Genomic DNA, 27,996 nt, shown 5'->3' with positions numbered 1-27,996 from the left:
CTTTAATGAAACTTCTCACAGTTGTAAATAAACATATGGCCTATAATATGGTGAAATAAAATATATAGGTCCGTGTGCTTATTTTTGAGATATCTTGCTATGATTAAAGTGAACTGCCTATTTCAAGCTAATTTTAAGACATTATTTTGAATTATTTAACGTGTAAGATGTTTTAATATCATATTTTAACTTTAGAAAGATAGTAACAATGCCATTTTAATACATTTACTCACGGGTTGCCCTAAACTCATAAACTGATTTTCGTTTCCGAATGCCGAATCCAGGCATTATTCTACGTTATCCGGATAAATGATGTTACGCCATCACTTCCGGTTTATCAAACGTGCAGAACAACCGTAAACGTATTTAGAATTCCACAGAAGCCGCTGCTAGGAGGCATGAGGGGTGTTGAAGATTTCATTACCTCATGAACAGACGCAGTCATACCAACTTGGTATTAATATGGATCGTTAAAAGACAATGTGCCGCATGTAAAGCCCATACCCCTAAATATATAAATAAATAAAAGACTAGCGAGCATGCTGACTAGCTGTAACTGAGAAACAAAAGCTGACAAATAAAAGATGAAACACTGACTAGCTGTAATTTACAAACAAAAGCTGACACTGAAAAATAAGAATTCAAATAAAACAAGAGCTGTCGGAGGACAGCAACGCTCGACTATTCAACCGCCTTGTCAATTGAATGAATACAAAAGTTGAAAAAGGGGCATAATTTTGTAAAATGCAAAGTAGAGGTATTGAAGTTTCAATCCATTCCAATTAGTGGATACTGAGATATCAGATTACATACAAAAATTTAACCAAAAACTGCTAAGTCGAAAAAGGGGCATAATTTTGAAAAAAAGAGAGTAGAGTTATGGGACTTGCTTAGTGCATGTCAGATCATGATAGTGAACAAGTATGTGAAGTTTCAATCCATTCCCATTAGTAAGTACTGAGATACAAGCTTACATACAAAACCTTAACCAAAAATTTCTAAGTCGAAAAAGGGGCATAATTTTGTAAAAAAGCATAATAGAGTTATGGAACCTGTGCAATGTTGGTCAGTTTATCACAGTGAATAAGTGTGTGAAGTTTCAATCCATTCCCACAAGTGGTTGCTGAGATACCAGCTTACATACAAAACCTTAACCAAAATCGGGACGCGGACGCCGACGCGGACGCCGACGCATGGGCGAGTGCAATAGCTCACTATTCTATGAATAGTCGAGCTAAAAACTAAAAAGCAAGCAAAAAGGGAGCATGCATCTAACATACTGTAACTAAGGGAGGATAATGGGATAAGAAATAGTGGCACATTGAACATTTACAGCTTTGGCCGACCCTTGTCTGGATCAGCCCAATAAACTCCTTGTAGTTGTCTACTTGGCGTATATTGTTTGGTAGGCTGTTCCAGACCTGTGTCGCCCCAAACCAAAAAGATCTCTTACCCTAGCTGGTGGTTCTTACATTCAGAAACTGTCTATTTTTATTTCTTTACCTTGTCTTAAATGTGTTAACATTATTATTATCATTATCCTACCAGTCATGTTGTTGTTGTTGTTGTTGTTGTCTTGAAATTTCCTCCGTTGACTTGTCGGAGCACCCAAGAGATTCTCTTGGTAAATATCGAAGGCGGGTAGTAATCCTTTCCAAAAAAAATTATTATGAACCCTGAGTCGACGAATCGAAGACCACCACAGAATAATATATCCAATCCAAGAATGAAAACACTTTTTATCCAGGAATTACCTTATGGTTGATTTTAATCTTATTTTATTAAATCTTAATACTTTCGCAGCTTGTAACTAATTTCAAGTTAAGATGAAATTCACTATAGTTCATAGATACTTTAAGTATATTACAATGATATTAATATTTTAGTGTATACAGTAGATATACATGTTTCACTATTATTCATAAGTGCCTTACTATAGTATGTTTCCCTGATATTAAAATTTTATAATATACACTGAGCATATACACATGTGCCTCCCAAAATTTATTCTCTATTATCATATGTACGTACGCTATATGGGACCTATTTACACAGGTATTTAACTGTCCGATATACATATCAGTTTATTACATAACTCCCTCAAGCAATTTTGATCTTAGAACATGTAGATCAAATAGGAATTTTCTCGAATATAGTTCTAAGTACTCTATGCTAGAGTCTTTGACTGGTATTACTTTTTGAAAATCTGGATGAGAGCAATCTAATACCATTTGTGTAAATAAATTTGGAGTCAATGTTTGTATGATGTGAACTGACTGATTAAGAATACTAGCAGTTCTTAATATAAATTGATTTCTAATTGTTGTGTATTTTTCACAAGTTGCGATTAAGTGTTCACGAGTTTCTGGGTGTTTTTTACATACACCACATGTTGGATCAACCTGGAACTGATTAAATTTTGCTCTGTTTGCCTGTAGAGTATATGTACCTGTTAAAAATTTAACTTTCAACTCTGCTTTCTGAATATCATGAATGTTCGGTCGGACAGTTGCATATACTGAATGTATCTTTCCAACTTTCAGGGTGAGAGGGTTTAGGTACTTTAATGATGACTTCTCTCTAATATCCTTAATCCAGTCCTGTTCTATGCAATGGTTAGTTTCATATCTTAGCATATCTTTCCATCTTTCCTTGTTTGGTGGATCAGATAAGATTTCATAAGCTGTGGGGAGGTTATACTGTATCAGCAGACGTCTTGCTCTGGAAACCATACTGTTATCTTCAATTGATTTCACTGCCATTTGTCGGACTGCGATATCACATTCTTTTGTGCCAGGGTTGGTCAAGATGGAGTAAAATAGATTTAACAGATTTTTGTGAATTACAGTTTGAACTGGAAGTATTCCTAGTAGAGCTGCTGTTGCAGATGTTGCAGTACGGTCAGGTAGATGCTGGATTTGCTTTAAGATTTTAATTTGAAATTTTTCCAGGGTCAATTCATCTTTCTTAGTAAGTGGTAGTGTTTCAAGCCCATATGTAAATCTTGGGACTACATACATGGTCCAATAGTGTGCTTTTATTTGTTGTGAAACCCCTGTTTTCCCATGACATCCTGCTCCCATTAAAGAATACACAGTCCGTCTTCCACGTTCGACTTTTTCTTGGATGTTTACTTTTCCATCTTGACGTCTAGTAATACCTAGGTGCACAGTTTTGTCAGCCAGATCAATGGTTTTGCCATGTTATTTTGGATTATCTAGAGTTTTTTTTGAGTTATATTGTAAAGTACTGCTTTTTGTTGGGTTTATTCTATACCGAGTGTCATTACTATATTCTTGAACTTGTAAGACCATCTGTTTCATCTCTTTATCTTTTGTAGATACAAGTGCAAGGTCGTCTGCACAAGTTACATGTTGAATTTTAGTTGTTCCTATTCTAACACCATCAAAGTTTTGTTCTAATTGTATAAGTAATGGATTGTTGTACCTTTTATAGTGACCAGATGATAACACCCCTCCTTGTCTTATACCCTGCAAAAGTGGGAAATTTTTAGACATTAGTCCTTTCCATTTGACAGCAGAGGACATGTTTTGATACAAATCTTTGAGAAGCAGCCAGTCAGCATCCACAATTCCATCAAGATATAATCTGCGTAGCAAAATACTATGGGATACCACATCAAATGCCTTTTGTGTGTCCAGTGTAGTAAGAATCATTTGTTGTTTATTTGTCTTTGTTTCTAATATACACTCAGTTATTATAAAAGCCGCAGTGAGACTCGATTTGCCTTTTGTGAATCCATACTGTAGCAATGACTGTGATTGTAGTAATATTTCGTCATGTCGAGTACTTAGTATTCGTTCCAGAATTTTAAGAATAATAGGGGTAACTGAGATGCCTCTATAGTTTGCAGGATTATCTGCACTACCTTTTTTGTATACAGGCGTGAGGATTCCAATTTTAAGACTAGTAGGTATCTTTTTGTCAATAATGATGGAGTTAATAATGTCTAATAATACAAATAGTAAAGCTTTATCTCCTTTTTTAATATGTTCAGCTGTAAGACCATACACATCAGGTGCTTTGTTATTATTAAGTCCATGTATTGCAACTCTAAGTTCTTTCAATGTAACCAGAGGAGTAGAATTAATATTTGTTTCACAGATATTCTCAATGAGTTCGTTGTCTTCCAATATTCTCTGTAGATATTCATCATTGAAATTATCATCTTTTAGTGGTTTTGCCAGGTTTTCAAAATAATTTGCCCACGCTTTCGTAATTTTTTCAGGGGAGTCAATAGGTTGACCATTTATAGTAAGTATTTCAGTTAGAGTCGACGAAGTGGAACGTTGTTCTCGTACAAGTTTGGAGAACATTTTATCATCACCTTTACTATTCATTATATTCTCCAGTTTCAACTGTTTGTTTTTATTATGAGCCTGTCTCTGAACTTTTCTCAGTATTTTCTTTGCAGCTATCATTGCTTGAAGTTTATTGTTACCAGGAGTCTTTGGAGAGCCATTATTCTTCCATTCCCACCATTTTTGTTTACTTTCTTTTGAAGCGTCTCTTATCTCTTTTCCAACAATTTTTAAATTTGATCGTTTACGTCCTTTCTTCCTTAAGGGAATACTTTTCCTTTCTGCAGTTTTTAATACATCTGTTAAAAAGTTAACTTGATTTTCAATATTTGTGTCCTTTGTATTATCCAGTGTGTTCAGTAAGTTCTTGGTTAGAGTTTTGTAAGTATTATTGTCACACTTGTTCCAATTGGGTTTGGACTGAGTTTCTACCTGTTCAATATTTGTCCGTTCAAATTTTATATTTAAACTTGTTGTGATACATAAATGATCAGACGTATTTTGGTAATCTTCTGTATTCACTTTCACTTCCGTGATGAGACTATGTGCGTTTTCATTTACAAGTATATAGTCAATTTCATGTTTGTCTTGCCCGTTTGGGTGTATAAACGTTGGTATTCCTATTTGTTTTGTAATTAAGCCATTTGCATTAACAAATTGTTTCAAGAGTTTGTCATGATTGTTTTCAGGTTCCCTTGTGAGAGACGCATTCATGTCTCCACAGACTAAAACTGCATGTGTATAATTAAATTTTTGTAACACTTCATTCAGCTCATCTAGAGTAGACTGGTAGTCATCTTTGGTATTGTTACCCCTGGAGGGCATGTAGACACTAATTACACATGTTCTAGGGTTAGTATGAAGTTCTAGTACCACAATTCTATCTTGTCCATCTGGGTGTCTAGTAATTTTTATATTCCAGTCATTTCTGTGGATAATCGCTGTTCCTCCGTAACCTCTAGGTATTTGTATAGGGGGCACTGGATTATTTGTGTCAACAGCTTTACTATGTGCTTGATGTTTGTCAGAGATTGTATTCAGGAGTTTAAGTTCAAAATCAAATAACCAATGCTCTTGAAGACAGATGATATCATGTTTTTGTAACAAATTTTCTAGAAATAAAGTATTACCTTTGACATTTTTCACATTCAAGGTAGCTACAGAAATAGTGTATTGTTTATTATTTTGTTCCGATCTAGTCTTGTTGACGCTCGGCCGTGTCCCAAAAAAGCATTTGATGTGGTCTCGCTATCTTCGCAGATTTCGTTCTCATTCTCAAGTTGTTGTTGTTGTTGAGTTTGTTCATTTTTTGACGTCTCTTCTGTCTGTTCCTGGAATCTAACCCTCTTAGGTGTTGAATGCATTCTAGGATTATTCTGGAATTGATTGCATCTTTTCCGGAGTGGTTGTCCAGTGAACATTTCTAATACCGTAGGTGGCTTTTCAGCTACTGCGTTTGGTTTGTGATTCCCATGATCAGTATTATGGGTCACATTACTTTCCCTATGGAAATGTTCTTGATTTTCTTGAACTATTAAGTTTTGATTCATATTTCCTTTATGGTGTGTTTCTATATTCTGAGAATGAGAAGTTTTCTCTATATGTCTGGGTATTTCCTGTGATGGGTTGGCTGCACTCATCGGATTATGTGGATTACGTTGTACTGGATTGGCATGTGTGTATAGCTGTTGTTGGGTCTGCTGATGTGGAATAACTTGTGGGTGATGAAACATCGGTGGTGGTATCCATAGTGTATGTTGATGATTGTAGTTTGGTGGCGGTGGAAGATGACCATACCCCCATTGCGGCATTGCAGATGAAACTGGGTTGGTCCAAGGCCTACAGCTGGGACTTGTCATTTGCATAACTTGTTGTTGTAGAAATTGGTTTACAGTTGTTTGCATTAGTTGTTGTTGTTGTATTTGCATTTGAATTAATTGTTGACTTTGCTCCATTTGAGAAATTCTCATGTTTATCTCCATTTGTGATAGTTTTTCAAGTAAGTTAGGCATTCCAAGTTCAGATTTGGGTTTTTCATTATGTTGTTCATAATTTACTTGATTCTTATGTGCTGTCGTTGGTAAAAGTGACGCATTTCTTTTCAAGAGTTCATTAGTCTGTTCAAGATCTGTTATCTTTTGTTCCAGATTTTTAATTACTGTTGCCGTATGTTCTAGTTGTTGTTTAATTTCTTGTGTATTTGTTTCTGTTTTTTTTTAAGTTCGTTTGTTTTGTTTTTGTTTCACATTGTCGTTTGACAGTTTCTCAGCCTTGGACGTTTCATCATTCGATTTGGTCTGCCTATGGGGCTGATGTTCAGAAGTTTTTAATGTAGTTTGATCTATATCAGCATGTATGTTATCTTCATTTTGAAAATTGTTTTGTTTTTGTAGAATATCCGATTCACAGATAGGAGTGTCTAACACTGTATCATTTAGTTCTAATGCTTCGTGTGAAGTACATACTAAATAGTCGTCACTTTCTGGGTTAAGTAAAGAGTTTATATGTTCACTTGTCGGAGAGAAATACTGTACGGGTAGTGATATTAAATGTCTACAAGCAATGCAGATGTAAATTTCATCATTACTATGGAATTCAAGTAGTTCTTTATCAATTTTTTCACACTCATAATGAAGCCATCTATGACAGTCATCGCACTGTATGCCATGTGCTGCTACGATGTTTGTTTTAACCATGTGTTAAATGTATAATCTTACCTTAATATCTTTTAGCCCGAGTTACAGGTTGTTTGTTTTTTAAATGCTTTATTGTTTTGTTTTTTTTGTTTTATAGTCGGAAAATAGCACAATGCTAATGTTATATATATGTTTAAAAGACCGACTCAAAATAAAGTTTCTTCCGTACAGTACACTCCCGTCTTTCTTTCGCTTTTTGGTGTTTAGGGAAAATAACAGTCTATCGTTCCGCAAATTGGGTCAAGGGAGGATTATTTTTAGACAAAACGTTATTAAATGTAATTTCTTGCGACTAGTAAAAAGACACATTAATATATATAATGTAATAATATTTTTATTGACAATTTTAATCGGTAACAAATTCTGTCTTACTGTCAAAACTGTAGCAAAGACGCCTAACCTATGTAGAGTAGTTACCGGATATGCTAATTAATTCAGTCGTACCTGTAGCAAAAGTGGTGCTTTTTGGTTAACGCGTTGTCGACATGGTTATGGTTAAATGCGTGGAGGTTCATTCTAGGGAAAGAATGTAGTGGATGACTACAGTTTCTAAAGACTAAATATTTCTTTTCATAGGCTCAGTCAAACCTAGTTCAATGACAAAAAAAATTAACATTAAGGCAGTGGCTAGGGTTACGGTACCGTAATCCTAGCCTCCGATTCTAGGATTACGGAAGTTCCGTATTTCTAGGCAACCCTACGAGAATAGGCTAGGATTACGGAAGTATTTAAGAGGAATCAAATATATAAGTTAGGACATGCATAAATGATGTTGTTAACTTACTTGTTTCACTTAAAATAGTGATTTTTCATGTCTGCCATATTATTTCGTGTTATTGATCCGCCATTTTGGGTTAGTAAAATATAGATGGACAATTATTTATGCAATGTTGATGAATGATTATGAATGATAAAAGTTAAAATTTTCATAATGAAAATAATAATGTTTCAATGTTTACATAATTGTCCAACTATATCCGGGTTACATCACGAGGAGGTGCTCAGTTCATGGCCCATTTCTTTTTCTTTTCAATTTCCATAATAAATAATCGTTGTTTTTTTTTTTTTGTTATTGTTTTTTTTTTTAAATATTGTTGTAACTTTGTTTTTGTTTTCGAGTACGTTATTATTTCATAGTCGTGATTTTGCATTTTTTTCCTTTCATTTTTAATTGTTCTCTATTTTTTTTCTTTTCTCTTTCTTCTTTTACTAACCCAAAATGGCGGATCGATAACACGAAATAATACAACAGGCATAAAAAGTCGCTATTAAGTTTAAAACATCATTTATGCATGTCCTAATATATATATTTGACTCCTCTTAAATACTTCAGTAATCCTAGCCTATTCTCACAGGGTTGTCTAGAAATACGGAACTTCCGTAATCCTAGAATCGGAGGCTAGGATTACGGTACCGTAACCCTAGCCACTGCCTAACATTAAACTTGCACAGGGCGCCTTTTAATATTTGGACGTTGAACATGTCCCTGTGTGAAGTTTTATCGAATGACAGCCATTTGCATAGCAAAAATTTCAACCATATTTTATTGAAGTGAAATGTAGGAAAACTCCCAAACACGTGATATATTGGTCTACCATCATTAAAACTGCACCACCAATCACTCCCCCAACGCATAATTACACAGACCCGTCTAGTGTAATTAAATGAAATATTATAAACAATACAACACTGAAAAATTATATAGAATCAATTGTACATGCTTAGACGAAAACAAATTCGTTTAACCCATGGCACTAGTAAAAAAATCTGTGGTCATTATTTAACGCACGGCAAAGAGCTATAAAAATAAAAATATCGGAAACTTGAAAGGCATATAGAGCAAATCTCGCCAACATCCTGTGATAACTGAATGAGATCTCGTTTACCGGAAGTGACACTTTCTCCACGCGCCATTTTGCATGCGAAAGCAATTATTTGATGGTAAATTAATTATCACCGTATGGGCACGCTTCTTTTGATGGCAAGAAACATGTACATGGTGTCTTATGACTATTTCACATTAAACTAATGTTGTTTTAGAAGCTATCCTGTATTTTAAATGTAGTTTTAAAAGTACAAATTGTAACTCCATGCTCGCCAATGTTTGTTTTTACTCAGATAACGCCGATTCACGCTCTAACATGAGATCACGCGAGATTACAGCCAGTTGCCATTCTGTGTATTTTATACTTCTTTGCACACAACCGCTAAATGCATGTGGACTAGTCGTTTAAACTGCTTTGATATGAATTTATAACTTCATGAAAGAAATTTTAATCAAAATAAAACCCGATACATGCTGGTTACATCCATTGACTATAATCAAGTGCACACTACATAGACAATATGGATAGTAACGGGCCGCATTTTTTTATAAAATCCGACTGTGAGAATATTTTTCGTCTGAAATCATTCTTTATAATTAATAAGATTTGACAGTTTCGTGCTGTGTTGCAAAAGTGAATGGATGTACATTTTACTTTCAAAGTGTGGACAGATCTTCGGTACTTCCAGCAAGACAGTATGTCTAATGAATGTGTAAAATAGGTTTCTTCGTCCATTGTTGGTACTTAGCTATCGCTTTTTATTCACTTCCACTGTAAACTTGTAAAACCTTCCGCAAGATATTTTGCGGAAAGCTCTACCAGGAAATTTAGAACTTTGATAAAACGTCAGACTATATGAAATGTCAAAATTGTAAAATACTGAAGTCCGACGTTTATTTATAGAACTAAGTCAAATCATACTCTGCATATTTTCACAGGTCTAAGAAAGTGGTATTTACAGATTATCTGTAGATTTACATATAGGCAGTGGCTAGAGAACCGGAGTCGGTTCCCTAGACAGCGAACTTATTCGTCCGGAACTGGTTCTCTAGCCAAAGTACCATGCATAGGTTAGGGAACAGGAATTTTATTTCTATGCATAAAGCTGTCGAAATTCATAACATTTTTTCAGTTATCATTAAAAGTTAAAAATGATTGTAATTCCAAATGAAAAGTAATAATTTGATTTCATTGAAAGATACAGAGAAAAATACAATTTGGTAAGATTAACACAGAGCACTGCGATATGCTGAGTACTAGCTGGAACAACTGATACGGGGACTGGAAACCGGCATTTATCTTATCTTATGCTGTCGTCCAATCGAAGCGTATGCCGTAGGTTATTCTGCTATTACTCAAACACTTACGCCTTACAGTTTAACTCGTCCTTTCAGTGAAAATCTGGGAAAGCATTTGTTGAATTATTTGTTGAAAACAAAAGTTCTGCCATTAAATGATTGCCTGCATTTGTTTTTAAATGGAAAATATCTACATTAATGTTACTTTTCGCCCTGTGAAAATGGCTAAATCTAGACTTGTCTTACCCAGAGAGAAAGATGTCGTTTTTTACATGATATTTGCCTTGTTGATTCAGAGTATTTAGAACAAAAAAATTAGGACATATTTTAATGAAAATAGCAAGTCAAAACTGTAAACTGTTGCCTTAAAATATTTGTTTATGATATTGCTCTGTTCTTCACCATTTAAGTGCGTGTTAAACCTAGATGATTTTCTGCAGTTTTATCTAAAAGTTCGGAATACTAAATGTAACTTCGTTGTCGGCCTTTTAAAAAAAATATTGTTATTTTAATTTAAATACATTGTATTTTTCACACATCAGTTTTAAGATTAAATTTATTAAACTAATTTTTGGAGTTTAAACAACAATTTCGTTTGAAACATTCCCTACGTTCAAGAAGAATGTTTGTTTCTGTATGTAGAAATCTGACATTATAAACAATAATTATAATTATGGCTCTACAAGATTAAGAAAAGTGTCAGCTTTCTGTTATTTTTCTTTTTTGTAATTCAAATCCAACAAAAACCGGCCCTTTGATAAAGGTTTGAAGTTACGTGGTAAAATATTTCTTCAGGGAAGTGAGCTCGAGTTAATTCATAATAATTAAGCATATCACCACATGCAGTCGCATGCTGTTTTTGCTTCAGAATCCCTTTAGATCAATCTCTGATCATCTAATTATCGCCACTTAACATGTGACTGGTAAACCCTTTGAACAATAAGTGTTATAGCTCCATGATTAACATGAGGTAATATGCTAATTACACGCTAATCGATAGTGGCGAAAACAAAATATCGATCGCTAACGACTGGTCGATATTTACAGGTATGGACGACAGCATAATACAGATAAATGTATTGATTTATACGGAGTTTCTGCTCCCCGTATTAGACCTTCCTGGTACTAGTTTAAACCAAATGATGTTATATCGTCACAAATCTTACATGTATAATGCTATCACTTCACAAACTTGCAAACAAGCTAGACCAACAATTTCAGAAGTCTAACATAAAATAAGGGTGTATGTATATTGTTAGAACTCATTTAATTTCAGCAAGTTAGCTGAAAATGCCAGCCCTTCTGGAGCGACCAAAGATGACCAAGCTTATGTACCAGACACTAAAACGTCATATCCTAAGTGAGAGGGAGAGAAAGAAACAAGGTATGAAATGTTTACATATGAAATGTTACTTATTGATTGTTCTCTGTGTTTTTTGAGTCACTGTCTTGTTCAGTATCTAATGGAAAAATAAAGGTTGAGCATGATAATCAGGTGTTTTTTAGGGCAAAAGTAACATGATTACATTTACGTCCAAAGAATGTCGCAGTAACAGACGAGAATATGAAATTGCCAATCTTTGTTAACCCTTACCCTGCTAAATTTTATAATAAACTTGTCCATCTTTCAATTTGGACAGTACAATTACCTGTTAAAAGGGATTTTTACTAAAAAGATACTGACGGAGTGTCAAACAGTGCAGATCTTGACCAGACTGCACATCCATGCAGTCTGACCAAGATTTACACTGATAACAAAGGCAGAATTAATAGTGTCCAGCATGATAAGGGTTTATGTTCTACTATCCTGATATAAAAAAGGTCTGTGGAGAAGCTATGCCAGTTAGACTGAATATAATTGTATAAATGAAAAAAAAATGTTTTATTTACATAGCTGAGCAAGAACAAGATGCCATGTTGGAACAACAGAGGAAGGAGAGAGAGATGAAGAAGAAGAAAGAAGAAGATAATAATCTTACCATAGAACAGACAAAAGAACAGGTGAATTAGTTGTAGAAAGTTTGGGGGCTCAAGACAGAAGGTTTTTAAAATTGAGTTTAGAGACCAGACTTAAAATGCAGCCTTGCCATTGTTCAATTTCAAATTTCTGCGCAGAAACGACCAATCAAATGCTGGAGTTTTCAGAATGGGCTCCAAACACGAGATTTATAACCTTGGGGGCCCAGCAATTGATAAGATAATTATCAGGTCATTCTTGAAATTTGCCAGTGTCAAGACTGCTTTTGAGATTCTGAAAGTTTAGTTTCCCCTGTACAATTGTATTGAAAACAGTATGTTCTGAACAATTTCAACCCTCAGGATTTTTCAGGACCATTTCTGAATGCATACATATGAAAGTTCAATTTCCCCTGCATAATTCTGTTTGAAAAAAAAAGCTTTTGAACAACTTCAAGCAGGACAATATCTAAATTCAGACCGTAGAAAGTTATATTTTCTCTGTAATTCTGTCTGAAAAAGCACATATCAGGCTTTGTTTAGTGGAATATTTGTGGTTTATGAACTTAAAAGACTTTAAATAACCAGTAGATGAAGTAGCAAGTTCACACAAATTTACAGAATTTAGTAGAGTTAAATACACAAGTAATTCAAGAACCGTTAGTTTTAGATGTTTTAAAAATATGTTTAGTAAATAAAGCAGTCTTCTGTATGTTTTGACCCCCCCCCCCCCCCCCAAAAAAAAAAGTTTTTTTGAAGGAAAAAATACCAAAACAAATAGTTTGGTAAATGAATTTCATATTTTGATATTCTGATTTCAGATCTCACAATTGGAGAAGAAGCTTGAGCAATTAAAGGCAGAGAAACATGAACTGTTTTCACAACTAAAGAAAGTGCTACACCAGGAAGATGAGACGAGAAAAAGGGCTCAGCTAAAGGAACAGAGGTGATATGAAATTGAAATTAAGCACTGCCTACCTTAGAGAGAAAACCATTATTGTGAAATCATTTATAATTGTAGAGGACATTTCAGGCGTTTATAGAATAAATCACAAATGAGCCGCACCATGAGAAAACCAACATAGTGCGTTTGCGATCAGCATGGATCCATGCTGTTCGCTAACAGTTTCTCTAACAATAGGCTTTGAAAGCAAACAGTATGGATCCTGACCAGACTGTGCGAATACGCAGGCTGGTCTGGATCCTTGCTGGTTGCAAACGCACTATGTTGGTTTTCTCATGGCGCGGCTCAAATATATTTGCACAAACAAAATGTCTGCTGATATGTTGTGAAACTTTTATGACACACAAAATATTTTTTATACAGTGTGCATAACTGTTTAATGGCTTTATTTCATATTTGACAGTGAATTGATGAGTGTTCAAGCACCATATACCCATCCAGCAATGCCCCCAGTGTCTGGGCACTCATTACATCTTGGTCGTCCCACCATGTACAGACCGACACAGAGCATGATAACTGTCAGTGTAAGTATAAAATCCAGATTAGTTTGAAGTAAAACTGCAGTGTTGTGACTTACAATTACTGTTTCTATTTTCAGTATAATGTGATACAATTTACAGTATGTGTTGGACTTTGCTTTATGTTTTGAGGTATTCTTAATATAGTCAGGCCTCCACACAAACTAGTAGCTGTCATAAAGATTTACTTTTTTTGTACCAATAATTGGGGATTGCTTCCTTCTTTCAAAAATTTGTTGAATTATAATGTTAGTTCCTATTTAAGCCTGTTCTCTTAAAATTAACTTCATAGTTCCCTTCCGGTTTAAGACCAAGTTCGTTGACTCGAGGATTGTGAGTTTCTGTCTGTCATTCTGCCTTTCCATTTGTCCGTTAGCTTTTTCTTGTCCCTTATAATTCTGCCAACTGCCTTGGTAGCCTAGTGGTAGAGTGCCCGCTTGGAGTGCTGGGTGTTATTGGTTCACTACCTGGCTGGGTCACAACAAAGACATGTAAAATGGTACTAGGATAGTCCTCACCTGGTGCTCAGCCTTATGAGGATAGTTCTAGTACAGGTCAGCACTGTCAGTATAATGTGAATAGGTAGCGTATCATGTCACATGTTTACGGCATGATGTTGTCATGTGGCAGCACTATAAAAATGGGCATTGTGCTCACTGCTGTTAGTGGACACTGTCGTTAATCATAATGTGACAGAAAAATTGTTTGAAAAAGACATTAAACTAGATTACACAAACATAAACATGTAACTCTGCCATACAGCAAAGGATTTTACTTGGTGCAGATGTTCAAAATAGATTTAATTAACAATAATAATTCAAATCTAAGTCAGTGATTAATCATTTACAATTGCTTAAATTGACTTTTGTCTCAATTAATAATTACTTTCAGTTATTTTCGAATTTGTTAATTTATTATACCCCTACAAAACGAAGTTTGTGGGGGGCGTATATAGGAGTGAGCTTGGCGGTCGGTCGGTCTGTTGGTTTTTGTGGTTTCCGGATGATAACTTGTGAAAGCCTTGACTGATTTGAATAATTTTTGGTACACAGGTGTAACATTCGAAAATACAGGTCAAGTTCGAATTTGGGGTCAATAGGTCAAAGGTCAAGGTCACAGTGACCCTTAACAGTTAAATGGTTTCTGGATGATAACTTGAGAACGCTTGGGCCTATGATCATATATTTTTGTACACAGGTGTAACATCATGAAACACAGGTCAAGTTGGACTTTGGGGTCTGTAGGTCAAAGGTCCAGGTCACAGTGACTCGGAACAGTTAAATGGTTTCCGGATAATAACTTGAGAACACTTGGGCCTAGGATCATAATTTTTGGTACACAGGTGTAACATCATGAAATACAGGTCAAGTTCGATTTTGAGGTCTGTAGGTCAAAGGTCAAGGTCACAGTGACTCGGAACAGTTAAACGGTTTCAAGATGATAACTTGAGAACGCTTGGGTCTAGGATCTTAAATTTTTGTACACAGGTGTAACATGATTAAATACAGGTCGTATTCGACTTTGAGGTTAGAGGTCAAAGGTCAAGGTCACAATAACACGAAACAGTTAAACGGTTTCCAGATGATAACTTGAGAATGTTTGGGCCTAGGATCATGAAAATTGATAGCGAGGTTGGTTATGACCAGCAGATGACCCCTAATGATTTTGAGGTCAGCAGGTCACAGGTCAAGGTCACAGTGACCCAGAACACTTAAACGGTTTTCGGACAACTTCACAACGCTTGGGACTAGGATCACGAAATTTAATAGGGAGGTTGGTCATGACCAGCAGATGACCCATAATTATTTTGGGTTCCAAAGATCAAAGGTCATTTAAATCTTTTCCGGACAATAACTTGAGAATGCTTGGGCCGAGGATCATAAAACTTTAAAGGGAGGTTGATCATGACCAGCAGATGACCTCTATTGATTTTGAGGTCAGTAGGTCAAAGGTCAAGCTTAGTTCTTTGACAAGGCCATATTGTGGGGGTATAATTCGTCACTCCTGTGACAACTCTAGTTATAATTAATTAAATTATAATTAGACACAACCCTGGTCAGAGCATTTTGTAAATCTAAATAAAGTAGTTATGGTATATATGTTATGTACCAACTAGAGTATTGAATTATCTCTGTATGTTTTAGTCTGTACCAAATGTTCCGATGAAGCGACCAAGAAGCCCTTCACCGACACCAACAACTGGTTACCAACATCAATATGAGAGCAAGAAAGCTGTTGCAATGTACAGTCATGCACAGGATTTTAGTAAGTCTTATATAATTATGAGGTTAGAATTACACAGTTATTTCATGGTAATTTGTGGAAATGCTATATCTGATTTCTCCAGGTAGCTGGAACAACTTTAGAAATATACCAGAAGCCAACATGTCCAGGTCAACATTTCTAAATGTTGCCTCTGATACCTAGTGATAACAGTTTTGACTGTCCCAAAACACCCATGAAATAGCTTGTAACATAATGATCATAATGACAGAGGCCCAGTAAGTGAGATTTAGCTTTCAAACAAACTAACATTTGAAATAACGGTTTATAAACCAGACAGTGCTTCAAAATGTTTTATGGGATGGCAGTAGATTACAGATGTAGGTTGATGTCCTTTTGTGCATTTCTGCCATAGGAGGCAACAGGTGTAGTTATTATGTTGCACCTTACATAGATTTCGGGTCCATAGTTTGTGCTATTGATCATAGTTTGTGACTGATCTATATTCAGCACATTTGCTACAAAACCTGTGAAAATTAATTTCTTATGCCATGTAATAAAACACATTGAAAGGCTTGCCAATCAGCAGTCGACATCGGACAAATAAGTATCAACTATTGACTGGAAAGCCATACAGTAAGGGTACACTGTTTCACTCCCTCATACTGGACTGATAATACCAGCAAGAAACAAACCACAATTACTAATCGCTATTTATATTCAGCATCAGGTTTTTATCCATCATCAAGTTCATATATTTAAAAATTACACCACAGATTTTTTACTTTATTACAGAGGATACTTTTGTAATTTAATTTATACAAAAAAGACATTGAGGCTGTACTACTGGTATATACTGGTAACAGTGCATTAAAATCTACAATTAAATGTTTTCAGATTCGTTAAAATACCTAAGGATTGCAAAAACTTTCTTATATGAAAATTGAAATCTCACAAAAATCAAAGTCCTATAAAACGTATTTTTTGTTGCAGAGCAAGGAACCTATCCAGCACAAGCCCAGCAGGGTCAGGTGACATTTGTGAGTCAACCAGTGCACTCATTTCAACAGTCTACAGTTTCATACTCTACGAGTAAGCCAACACCAGGAAAGTATCAGCCTGCGGGTCAGTCAGCTTTCTCCACATACCCGAGTCACTATGCTCAGCATCAGAAAACGATACCAGATCAGCCGTACCCTGCTGCATACCAGATGCAGAGACTTCAACAGCCAGGTATAGTGCAGTCTCTGTATAGTGTTTAAATTTGCTGACTAATCATTGTGTTCACGATTCATGGTAAAGTGTTTCAACAACGTAATTGTGACAAAAACATTCATCATGGAAAAATTTAAATCCTTTTACTAATGCTCTGAAAAAGCGAAATGATCTGGTGTTATATAATCATTCTCTAAACAGAATTGGTTTTCTTATAATACTTTATTTATTTATTTATATGTGTGTCAGAGATGATCTTATATTGAAAATTGTAAGATTTCATAATAATGTGAAGTTCACCAGTCATTAACTTATACTGTAAAATCATTTAATTTCTTGGGCATGAAATTCTGTGGTTTTGGTCGAAACGACAATTTCGTGGGGATATGAATTCATGGATTTCAACTTTTGAACATAAATGAATGGGAATTTTACTTGTTCGTTGGGATTAAATTTTGTGGATTTACTCAACCACGAAATCCACGAAAATTAGGCCCCCATGAATATTAATGATTTCACAGTATTTCAATATCAGTGAAATACTAGATTTAAATACACAAAGTCAGCTGTTTGGACCAGTTTTGGCCCTGAATATAAGGATCTTACATGCCTGTCTGTGTAAGACAGGGTTTTCCCTACCCGAGGGACAGTGTGGAGTGGAAAACCAAGCGTTAGCGAGTTTTTTTATCCAAGCTGTCCCGAGGGTAGGGAAAACAGCTGTCTTACTTAGGCGGACATGTTAGATAATTTTTCTTGCCTATCACGTTCAAAACAGATCATGGAGACAAATAAATTTGGGTATTTCTTGTCAATATTTATATGCTTATGATGTCTTAATAGTGCCAGAACTATGTGACGTCACCAAAGTGCATGCTATTTTAGACGAGGTTTTTCCCAAGGGAAAGCCAGGAATATCTATAAATGGCGCGTGCTCGGACAAATGTATATTTTCCCCACTAGGTAGGCAAGAATAATGAATCTTGATCATAATAACCCAATAATCAGGTTGTTTTTATAATGATTGACTGATGTGTAAAATCTCCATTGATTTTTGACACTACCAAACACCTCTCAGAATACTGGAATGTGTCAGTCGAACAGAGACACTTTTGTTTGAAGAGATTCATTCTTTAAGGAACTGGTCAGGTTTCGGCAGTTTACTGATATGTTATTTTACAGGATAACTAGCATCACCACACTCTGCATACATTTTACAGGATATCTAGCATCACCACACACTGCAAACATTTAACAGGATATCTAGCACCACCACACTCTGCAAACATTTTACAGGATATCTAGCATCACCACACTCTGCATTCATTTTACATGATATCTAGCATCACCACACTCTGCAGATATTTTACATGATATCTAGCATCACCACACTCTGCAGACATTTTACAGGATATCTAGCATCACCACTCTGTATACATTTTACAGGATATCTAGCATCACCACTCTTTGCATACATTTTACAGGATATTTAGCATCACCACACTCTGCATACATTTTTCAGGATAGCATCACCACACTCTGCAAACATACTTACTGAAATGACATTTTACAGGATATCTAGTATCTCCACACTCTGCAAACATCCTGTTACATCATGTTTATGTTAAATGGTTTGTTATTTACAGGATATCTAGCATCACCACACACTGCAAACATTCTGTTACAACATGTTGATGTTTACTGATATGTTATTTTACAGGATATCTAGCATCACCACACTCAGCGAACATTCCGTTACAACAACAACTTCAGCATGCTAATGAGAAAGCAGGATTTAATGATGGGGAGAAATATAAGATGCAGCAGGTAAATATCCCTACTATCCTTCACCATTTTGTTAGTACTTTACCAATTCATCAATGGAGGGGACTTGTTTGTCACTGGAGGGAATTTTATGTCACTGGAGGGGACTTGTGTGTCACTTCGGGAGGGACTTGCATATAACTTGAGCGGACTTGTATGTAACTGGAGGGACTTTTATGTCACTGGAGGGGACTTGTGTGTAACTGGTGGGGACTTAAATGGATTTTTTCATGGTTTATACTTACAGAGAATATATTGGTTCTTTACTTCGAAGTCAAAATAATCTGGTTGCTATTGCAACAGAAAGTATACATATTCAAGGTTAGGCCTATATAGTGCATACAAGTACATTAACTAAATTTCTTTAGTCTGGTATGGGACGTTGATTAGTAGGCAGTTGTCTTTCTTACACTAAAACTACTTGTTCTTCATGCAGAAAGCGTCCATTTTATTCACATTTGCTAGTCATGTATAACTAAGCCTGTTTGAATGATGTAATTGATGTTCAACATTTTTACTTATGCCTAACAAACTTGTTTAGGGGGCTTATACTTGAATCACTTTGCCTGGGTCCCATCCTGTCTATTACACCTATACAGGTATCACTTTGAAACTTGAAATATGGTCTTAATATCATAAGACAAGTTCACATACCAGATCCCATTAGTCTGACTTAAGTTTAGACAAGATTATTTCCGATTTTCATTTGGAAAATTTCTGAAACTTAACATTACTTTTTAATATCTTTGAAACCTATCCAAGCATTTGATTGAAACATCATAGGAACCTTTGAGATTGACGTAGAAAGTGTGGCAAAATTGTTGATTTCTCTTTTCATCCCTGAAACCAATGAAGATATTTCATTGGAACTTCAAAACACACTTTAAGTATCCTTAGTCAGGTTCACAAACCAGGTCCAGTAACTCTGGCCTGGCCTATGTTTTGACAGAGCCCCATGTGGTTCTAGGAAGATCTGTGTATGAAAAGAATTGGAACCACTGCCTTACCCTTGCATGATCGTAAGAGGTGACTAATAGGGTCTTAACACTTGGTTTTGCAGTAACTCTGTGATTCCAGCAGGTATGCAAATTTTGATTCCATACCTCATGTTTTTATTTCGATGTAAATGAGATGTGAAACCAAAATTTGTAGTCCTGTTTGGTGCCATGTAACCTATACTGTGTTGGTGCGCCGTAAAACCCAAATAAATAAATAAATAAATATATGTTTTGACAGAACAGCTTCTCTTTTCATAGTTGGTAAATACCCTCCTTCAATATTCCTTACACCTGCATTGGATTAAAACTTTGCATAAATCTGGGATCATAATAAACTATACACATCAAGTAAAGTTTGACAGAAGCATCCCTGAATTGTGGTTATTGCATTTTAACGAAAATTAAAGCCAATAACTTTAAATCCAATGAAGGCAATTTAATGTCACTTTACAAAGTGAAATATGACAATGAATGGAAATGATCAGCAGAAGAACCATAACTCTGTCTTGAATGTTTATAAAATAATCACCCTATATATAATAAATTTTTCACATTTTGAACATTTATGATCGCAGACAATAACTTTAAGTCTATTGAAGGGAATTTGAAGTAACTTGATACAGTGGAAGATGAAAACAAGTTGAGCTGAAAAAAATACAAGAACTGTAACTCTGTCTTAAATAAATATGAAGAATTATCTCCCAGATTGAACAGAGACGGTACAATGAGTAGTAATCAAAAGATACTATGGGTATTTTTAGCTTGACTGTATAAAGGATACATGGAGAGCTATGTTAATGGACCTAGCATCGGCATACTGTTATAACATTTTCAAACAAGGCTTTAAGTGGGGGTATGAATCACATTTAGAGACAGCTTTCGTTTTTTTCAAGACTTCATTCTGATATGTTATGGATAATAAAAAAATGAAATTTTCAGTTAAACTAACAAGAGAAATCATAGGGATTACATTTTGGTTAAATCTATGACTAGTAAACTAATTTGACTTAACAGAATTGTGTTTGTCTTTCAGCCAGCACAGATAAGAGGTGTGAACCCAATACAAGGTCAACAGCCAGGAATGCTACCTATATCTTTACAGCAGGAAATGCCTGGAAGAGTAAGTGATTGTCTTGTTGTTGATTTTTTTTCTGTGCTAAAAACTTGTTTAAGAACATTTTATTGTTGATTAATATTGCCTTGGTGGCCTTGTGGTAGAGCATTTGCTTCATGTGCGAAAGGTCGTTGATTTCATCCCTTGCTGCGTCATACCAGAGACCTGTAAAATGGTACAGTAGCTCCCTTGGTTGACACTCCATTAATAAGGAAACTGGCCTCTTCTAACTTACCCTCATGTCAATGGATTCCATCAGGAATGAGGTGTCAAGAGCATTTAAATATAAGTTGTGAACTTATTTCACAGTCAGCCTAAAATAGAGTAATACAAACAAATGAATGCTGTTGCTGTTTATCTGTCAGGTTGTTTTGAAAGGCAAAATTTGACATTCATATACGGTAATATGTTTATGTTAATTACAAAAGGACTGACTCATCAAAATTGGTTTGCATTTATCCTTCATTTTGTTTGTTTGAGTCTTCAGTCACACTGACACAATGCAGGTTGTATCCGTTTTGTGTTTCTGAATAGAGTTCTGCTTAAGCCTGTAAATGTGGACATGAGTTGTGTTGTTTGTTTTATTCTGGTTAGTTTTCACAAACAGACACAAGTCAAATAGAGTCAGCTGTTATTTTGCTTGGATGCTTTCCATGGTTCTAAAGGATGTTTTTATTGATGTGATTTTCCTAAAATGCGGACAGGAGGAAGGCCGGAACCGATAGAAGTGAGGGGCAGGTGATTGGTAGACAACAACCTTAATCATTTATTGACGACACAGGCTTGTATACTTACCCTTGAATGTGGATAATTTGTTGTGCAATGTCCTTTTGAATGTAAAATGACCAGTGCAGCATAATTAGGAATATTGTATGAACTGCTTTTTTAGGCAGACCATGCCTTCTCTTTTTCTGATATTTTGTTTTTATGCAGATCCTCGTCTACTTCTCCGCATAAAATTTTACATGATAATGACTGTGTTTCACTCACTTGCCTGATACAACTTGCTTTTTTTTTGTCATGACGACAAAAACAGCCATCTGGTTGATTTACAAGAATCCATTAAGGTAGTTCTGCACATTTGATAAACTGGAAGTGATGGCGTAACATCATTTATCTGGAAAACATAGAATAAAGCCTGAATTTGGTGTACAGAAATGAAAATAATTCTATGAATTAATGGCAACCTTGAGTAAATTTATTACAATGACACAGTTACTATCTTTCTAAAGTTAGAATTTTATTATGATATTAAAACATCTGACATATTAAATAATTCAAATAATGTCTTAAAATTAGCGTGAAATGTGCAGTTCACTTTAATCATTATTAAATATCTCAAAAATAAACGCATAGACCTATGCATTTTATTTCACCAATTTATAGGCCATGTGTTTATTTGCAATGGTGAGAAGTTTCATTATGCCCCCGAAGGGAGGCATATAAGTTTTCAACTGTCCGTCCGTTCGTTAGTTCGTTCATTCGTCACAACGTTAACTTTTTGCATGAAGGCACTTTACTCGCGAACCACTGCACCCAGGACCTTCAGACTTCACATGCTGATAGTACTTACTGAGTACACGACCCCTACTGACTTTGGGGTCACCCGGTCAAAGGTCAAGGCGCTGCGTGGGCATTTGTCACCATTAGTGACAGCTCTTGTTTAAATCTACATTGTAGAATAATTTCTATTTGCAAAAATGTTATGAAAGTTTTGATTTTCCCATGGACTCCCATAATGATGATGAAAAATTGTGTGAGGTCCAAATTTTTTAAATCAGTCTAGCAAAAAATCAAGCACACAACTCGATCTTTTTTATTCGCAGAATTTTCTAAATATATTCTGTAGTTTTGAAAAATCAAGTTTAATCAAATTCAACATTGTAGAAAAAATTTTGATCTGAACGTGCAGAACTACCTTAAGGAGTAAAGGAGATGTAAAGACAAACTTTTTCTAAAGAGATGTTTCACCTTTATTTAAAATGATGTTACTCAGGGATATTGTTTTGCTGTAAGGTGTTCCTTGTTTATTTGATGAGACACATTTACCTATCCAACATAACTATATAGATAATCTTTCTGTACAGGGGAGTATAGTGACAGGATTTTCTGGCAGAAGTCAGGCGCCACCAACAAGTTCATACCAACCCAGTAGTTCACAGGTACTCATATTCTATCTTATTTAATTCAATAAATTGTGGTTTCTCTATACTAAACAAGTTTCTGCAAAAGAAAGTTAATTATAGATTTTTTTGGGTGGTCAGTAAGTCCTGGATGCTGAAGGATGGATACCCCCATTAATGTTTTAAACACAGACCAAAACTTCTATCTACAGTCTCTGTGTACATTCTGGTTCAAACTATCTACCTTCAGTATCATTTACCATCCTAGATTCCATTTTTTGTGTTGTTTTATTTTGGTCAAAGCATTTATAAAAAACAGAAAACATTCAGAAATATCAACTGGAATATAGTAAATAATGTTTCTTCTGTTGCAGCAGGTGATGTATCCAGGGCAGCAGCCATCTACGACTGGTCGTTCTGGTTACAGTAACCAAGGTCGTTACCATTAGATTGTTAGCCAAAATTATAACTGTTGCTGAAGTTTCTGGACTACAGGAAGTTTTGACTGTGCAATGAATAATTAAACAGAAGGATCTCAGTATGAATTTTTGAGGCCGGTTTTAAGGTCTGTTGTTGACATTTATTTGAAGAAAGAAGAGTGCTAGTTAATGGTTAACTGAATTATATTTTTTTTGTTTCATAATTTCTCGAGCTTGAATTAAGCTTTAATGACTGTTGTATCTTTGCAAAAGTGTTGGTTGCATAACAGTGTGAAATATTAGACTATTTGAAGGATTAGAGCATGTGCCCTAGCCTTTTGAGAATGAAAAAAATCATACACTTTTTTCAAAAGTGGGGATTTTTTGTTTTAGTCCACTGGCATGAAAACTTAAAAGAAAACAGTGTTTTCATGTTTATTAAACTAACTCAGTTAGTTTCTTTCAATAATTCGAACGTAGCTTGATTTGTTTGTCAGTTAAGCAAGGAGGGAAGTCAAGCTATACGTATTATGCCATAGTCAGCGGTTGACGCTTGGGCTGCTGATTTTAATTATGATGTCAAATTGCCACTAGATGTCCAGCTCATTACTTGAATAAAATGCAGCATTTTGTTTTCACATGAGCATGTAAGAATGAAAATAAACAAGGCCTTCTTGTGGTTTAGCACCTGATTAAAGATATGGTTGAATATTTAACTGCTTGGGTTAACTCCTTCCTGTTTTGTCTGAACTCTGAACCTTGGTTAATCAGACAATAAGCCATGCAGAAATGTTAATTACTGGGGCAGACATATTGTTTTTGCCCCATCCGTCAGTCCATCTGTCCGTCACACTTCGTTTCCGATCAATAACTGGAGAACCATTCGACCTAGAATCTTCAAACTTCATATGCTGGTAGGGCTTATTGAGTAGATGATCCCTATTGATTTTGGGTTCAATAGGTCAAAGGTCAAGGTCACAGAAACTTGAAGATGAAAAACTGTTTCCGATCAATAACTCGAGAACCACTTTACCTAGATTCTTCAAACATTATTTCTTGGTAGGGCTTATTGAGTAAATGATCCCTATTGATTTTGGGGTCACTGGGTCAAAGGTTAAGGTCACAAGGGGAGACATGCGGTTTTCTTCAAAAGCATCTTCTAGTTATTTGTTAAATGTACAGCCCCTTCCATTTCCTGACCTGTTTTTATTGTCATTGATTATAAGGTGGAACTGCTCATGAAAGGAATTTTTTTTTTGGAAGAAAGGTCAGTTGATAATTTGATTGAAAATTTAACCTTCGCTAATTATTACGAAAGTGTAACAACACTATTATGTTTGTTAAACTATATGAATTGGAGAAATTAATACTGACTCAGATTGCAAGCTGTGAACAAGTTAATATTGTACAAATATTGTATGTGAAAATATTGTTTAAGTGCTATTGACATATTGTAATGTGCTAATATGGATCATGATCATGTGAATTGCATTTGATATTATGTGAAAAGCACGTTATCATAGTTTTCTTGCATACCAGACGGGGATTTCCGGTTCCATTGATTTTATTTTTATTATTATTTCTTGATATTGGTATGCAAGAAAAAGATTCTGTCACTGGTTATAGGTGCAGATGGGAATATCCGGCTCTCGGGTAACGGTTTAGGTGGTAACTCGGCAGGAGCCCCGTTACCGCCTAAACAGTTACACTCGAGGCTGGAAATTCCCATCTGCACCTACAACCCTTGAAAGAATCTTATAACGTGCTACTGTAGATCACGTCATTATTACATTTATTTTCATGTGAAAAACATGCTACCTTGGTAATGTGCTACTGTAAATCACGTCATTATTACATTTATTTTCATGTGAAAAACATGTTACCTTGGTAATGTGCTACTGTAAATCTTGTCATTATTACGTTTATTTTCATGTGAAAAACATGTTACCTTGGTAATGTGCTACTGTAGATCACGTCATTATTACGTTTATTTTCATGTGAAAAACATGTTACCTTGGTAATGTGCTACTGTAAATCACGTCATTATTACGTTTATTTTCATGTGAAAAACATGTTACCTTGGTAATGTGCTACTGCAAATCACGTCATTATTACGTTTATTTTCATGTGAAAAAGATGTTACCTTGGTAATGTGCTACTGCAAATCACGTCATTATTAGGTTTATTTTCATGTGAAAAAGATGTTACCTTGGTAATGTGCTACTGTAAATCACGTCATGATTAGGTTTATTTTCATGTGAAAAGCAAGTTATCTTGGTAATGTGCTACTGTAAATCACGTCATTATTAGGTTTATTTTCATGTGAAAAAGATGTGACCTTGGTAATGTGCTACTGTAAATCACGTCATGATTAGGTTTATTTTCATGTGAAAAAGATGTGACCTTGGTAATGTGCTACTGTAAATCACGTCATGATTAGGTTTATTTTCATGTGAAAAGCAAGTTATCTTGGTAATGTGCTACTGTAAATCACGTCATTATTAGGTTTATTTTCATGTGAAAAAGATGTTACCTTGGTAATGTGCTACTGTAAATCACGTCATGATTAGGTTTATTTTCATGTGAAAAGCAAGTTATCTTGGTAATGTGCTACTGTAAATCACGTCATTATTAGGTTTATTTTCATGTGAAAAAGATGTGACCTTGGTAATGTGCTACTGTAAATCACGTCATGATTAGGTTTATTTTCATGTGAAAAAGATGTGACCTTGGTAATGTGCTGCTGTAAAACACGTCATTATTACATTTATTTTCATGTGAAAAACAGGTTATCTTGGTAATGTGCTACTGTAGATCTCGTCATTATTACATTTATTTTCATGTGAAAAACAGGTTATCTTGGTAATGTGCTACTGTAGATCACGTCATTATTACATTTATTTTCATGTGAAAAACAGGTTATCTTGGTAATGTGCTACTGTAAATCACGTCATTATTACATTTATTTTCATGTGAAAAACAGGTTATCTTGGTAATGTGCTACTGTAAAACACATGACTGTTACATTAAATATCATGTTTAAAAGGTTTTATCATAGTAATGTGCTATTGTAAATCACATTAAATGTAACATTTGATAAAATCATTGTGAAAAAAAGTCCTATGTGCTAGTGTCATTTTGACTGTTTTATATTTGAAGTAATGTGTAAAGGTATAATTATCAGGAACAGATTGTAATGTACTACTGCAAATAGTGTGAAAAGCATGTCATGTGCTCTTGTGAATTGTGTGTTATTGTCATTGATATTGTTTAAACAGAGAATATAATGTGCTACTGTTAATGATGTTATTACATTTGATATCATTTGAGAGTGCAGTGTGCTGTCATAAATCATATGTTTATAATATTTGTTCACTATTAAGGTATCTGATCCACAAATAAGCATGTTCTATGTAACAGTGCTATTAAAATATATCATCCGGCTGTGGGTGGTGGGCAGGCAGCGTCCAAAGCATGTCCGCTTTCTAAGTCGAACAGTTTTCATCTGATCTTCACCAAACTTGCTGACAATGTTTGTGGGCATAATATCTCGCCCATGTTCGATAACTAGCCAATCGCCCCAGGCACTCTTGGATTATTGCTTTTGAATTACTCGAAAAACTGCGAATTTAGCCTTGTCCGCTCGCTAAGTCGAACAGTTTTCATCTGATCTTCACCAAACTTGCTGACAGTATTTGTGGGCATAATATCTCGAAAACCCGCCAAATTGCCCCAGGCACTCTTGGATTATGGCCCTTGAATTACTCAAAAAAACTGAGTTTAGCCTTGTCGGCTCTCTAACGGTTTTCATCCAATCATCACCAAACTTGCTGACAATGTTTGTGGGCATAATATCTCGGCAAAGTCTGATAACCAGCCAAATTGCCTTAGGCACTCTTGGATTATGGCCCTTGAATTAGGCCAAGTTCGATGATGGGCATATTTTGTGACAGTCTGGCACTCTTGTTTTACTTTATAGTTTTCAATGATACTTCGACAGAAATCCAGTTATTACAGTGTAAGATTTTTCATTTCACAGTCAAAAAACATGACTGTAGTGATTTGTGCATATTATTTATGGTGATCTTATTTACTAATTCTTGTTTAGCAGATACACCTCTTTCAAATGATACCAAAAAACAAGGGGTCGCCAGGCATCAAAATGTTACTTATTTGTGGACCAGATACCTGTAGCTACTGTAAATCACATTTATTCAATTAACTGTTTTGTGAAAAAAAAAAAGATTTAATGTGCTATTGTAAATCACAGTTTGATGTGATGGATGTAAAGAGAATGCAGTTATACAAATATGTACCATAAGTCACACGTTTATACATTTAATATTATGTGAACAGGGTGCAGTATGCTGCTGTAAATTATATGTGTAACATGTTTGATGTCATCACTATGGTGCGAAAATTGTATAATGTGCTGGTGTCAGTCATATGTGTGACATACTTTATATGAATATAGGGTGAAGATTAAAAAGAAGATAACTTGCA

General features: G+C 35.1%; 1 protein-coding gene across 5 annotated transcripts; it reads left to right on the top strand.

The window, feature by feature from the left end:
• The first annotated feature begins 325 nt into the window (after positions 1 to 325).
• LOC123559528 (G protein pathway suppressor 2-like) lies at positions 326 to 27,996 on the top strand. 5 transcript variants are annotated; one of them, XM_045351424.2, is made up of 11 exons: positions 326 to 454; positions 11,419 to 11,526; positions 12,037 to 12,143; positions 12,920 to 13,044; positions 13,466 to 13,586; positions 15,725 to 15,845; positions 16,797 to 17,036; positions 18,736 to 18,842; positions 20,871 to 20,957; positions 23,039 to 23,113; positions 23,449 to 27,996. In XM_045351424.2, exons 2-11 carry the CDS (start codon positions 11,433 to 11,435, stop codon positions 23,521 to 23,523), a joined length of 1,152 nt encoding a protein of 383 aa, XP_045207359.2. In that variant the 5' UTR covers positions 326 to 454; positions 11,419 to 11,432; the 3' UTR covers positions 23,524 to 27,996. The 5 variants fall into 5 exon arrangements, with proteins under 5 accessions (XP_045207359.2, XP_045207360.2, XP_053408577.1 ...); XM_045351425.2 differs by lacking the exon at positions 326 to 454 and adding an exon at positions 473 to 491; XM_053552602.1 differs by lacking the exon at positions 326 to 454 and adding an exon at positions 7,175 to 7,340 and having other exon boundaries at positions 23,452 to 27,996.

The sequence above is a fragment of the Mercenaria mercenaria genome, chromosome 10 (genome assembly GCF_021730395.1).
Source record: "Mercenaria mercenaria strain notata chromosome 10, MADL_Memer_1, whole genome shotgun sequence".
Classification (NCBI taxonomy): domain Eukaryota; kingdom Metazoa; phylum Mollusca; class Bivalvia; order Venerida; family Veneridae; genus Mercenaria; species Mercenaria mercenaria.
The sequence above is the reverse complement of the archived record's forward strand: the minus strand, read 5'-3'. Positions and strand labels throughout refer to the sequence as shown.

Coding starts and splice junctions, on each gene's coding strand:
- LOC123559528 (XM_045351424.2), top strand. CDS start 11,433: ATGCCAGCCCTTCTGGAGCGACCAAAGATGACCAAGCTTATGTACCAG. Junction 13,045..13,465: donor GCTCAGCTAAAGGAACAGAG/GTGATATGAAAT, acceptor CATATTTGACAG/TGAATTGATGAGTGTTCAAG. Junction 23,114..23,448: donor ACCAACCCAGTAGTTCACAG/GTACTCATATTC, acceptor CTTCTGTTGCAG/CAGGTGATGTATCCAGGGCA.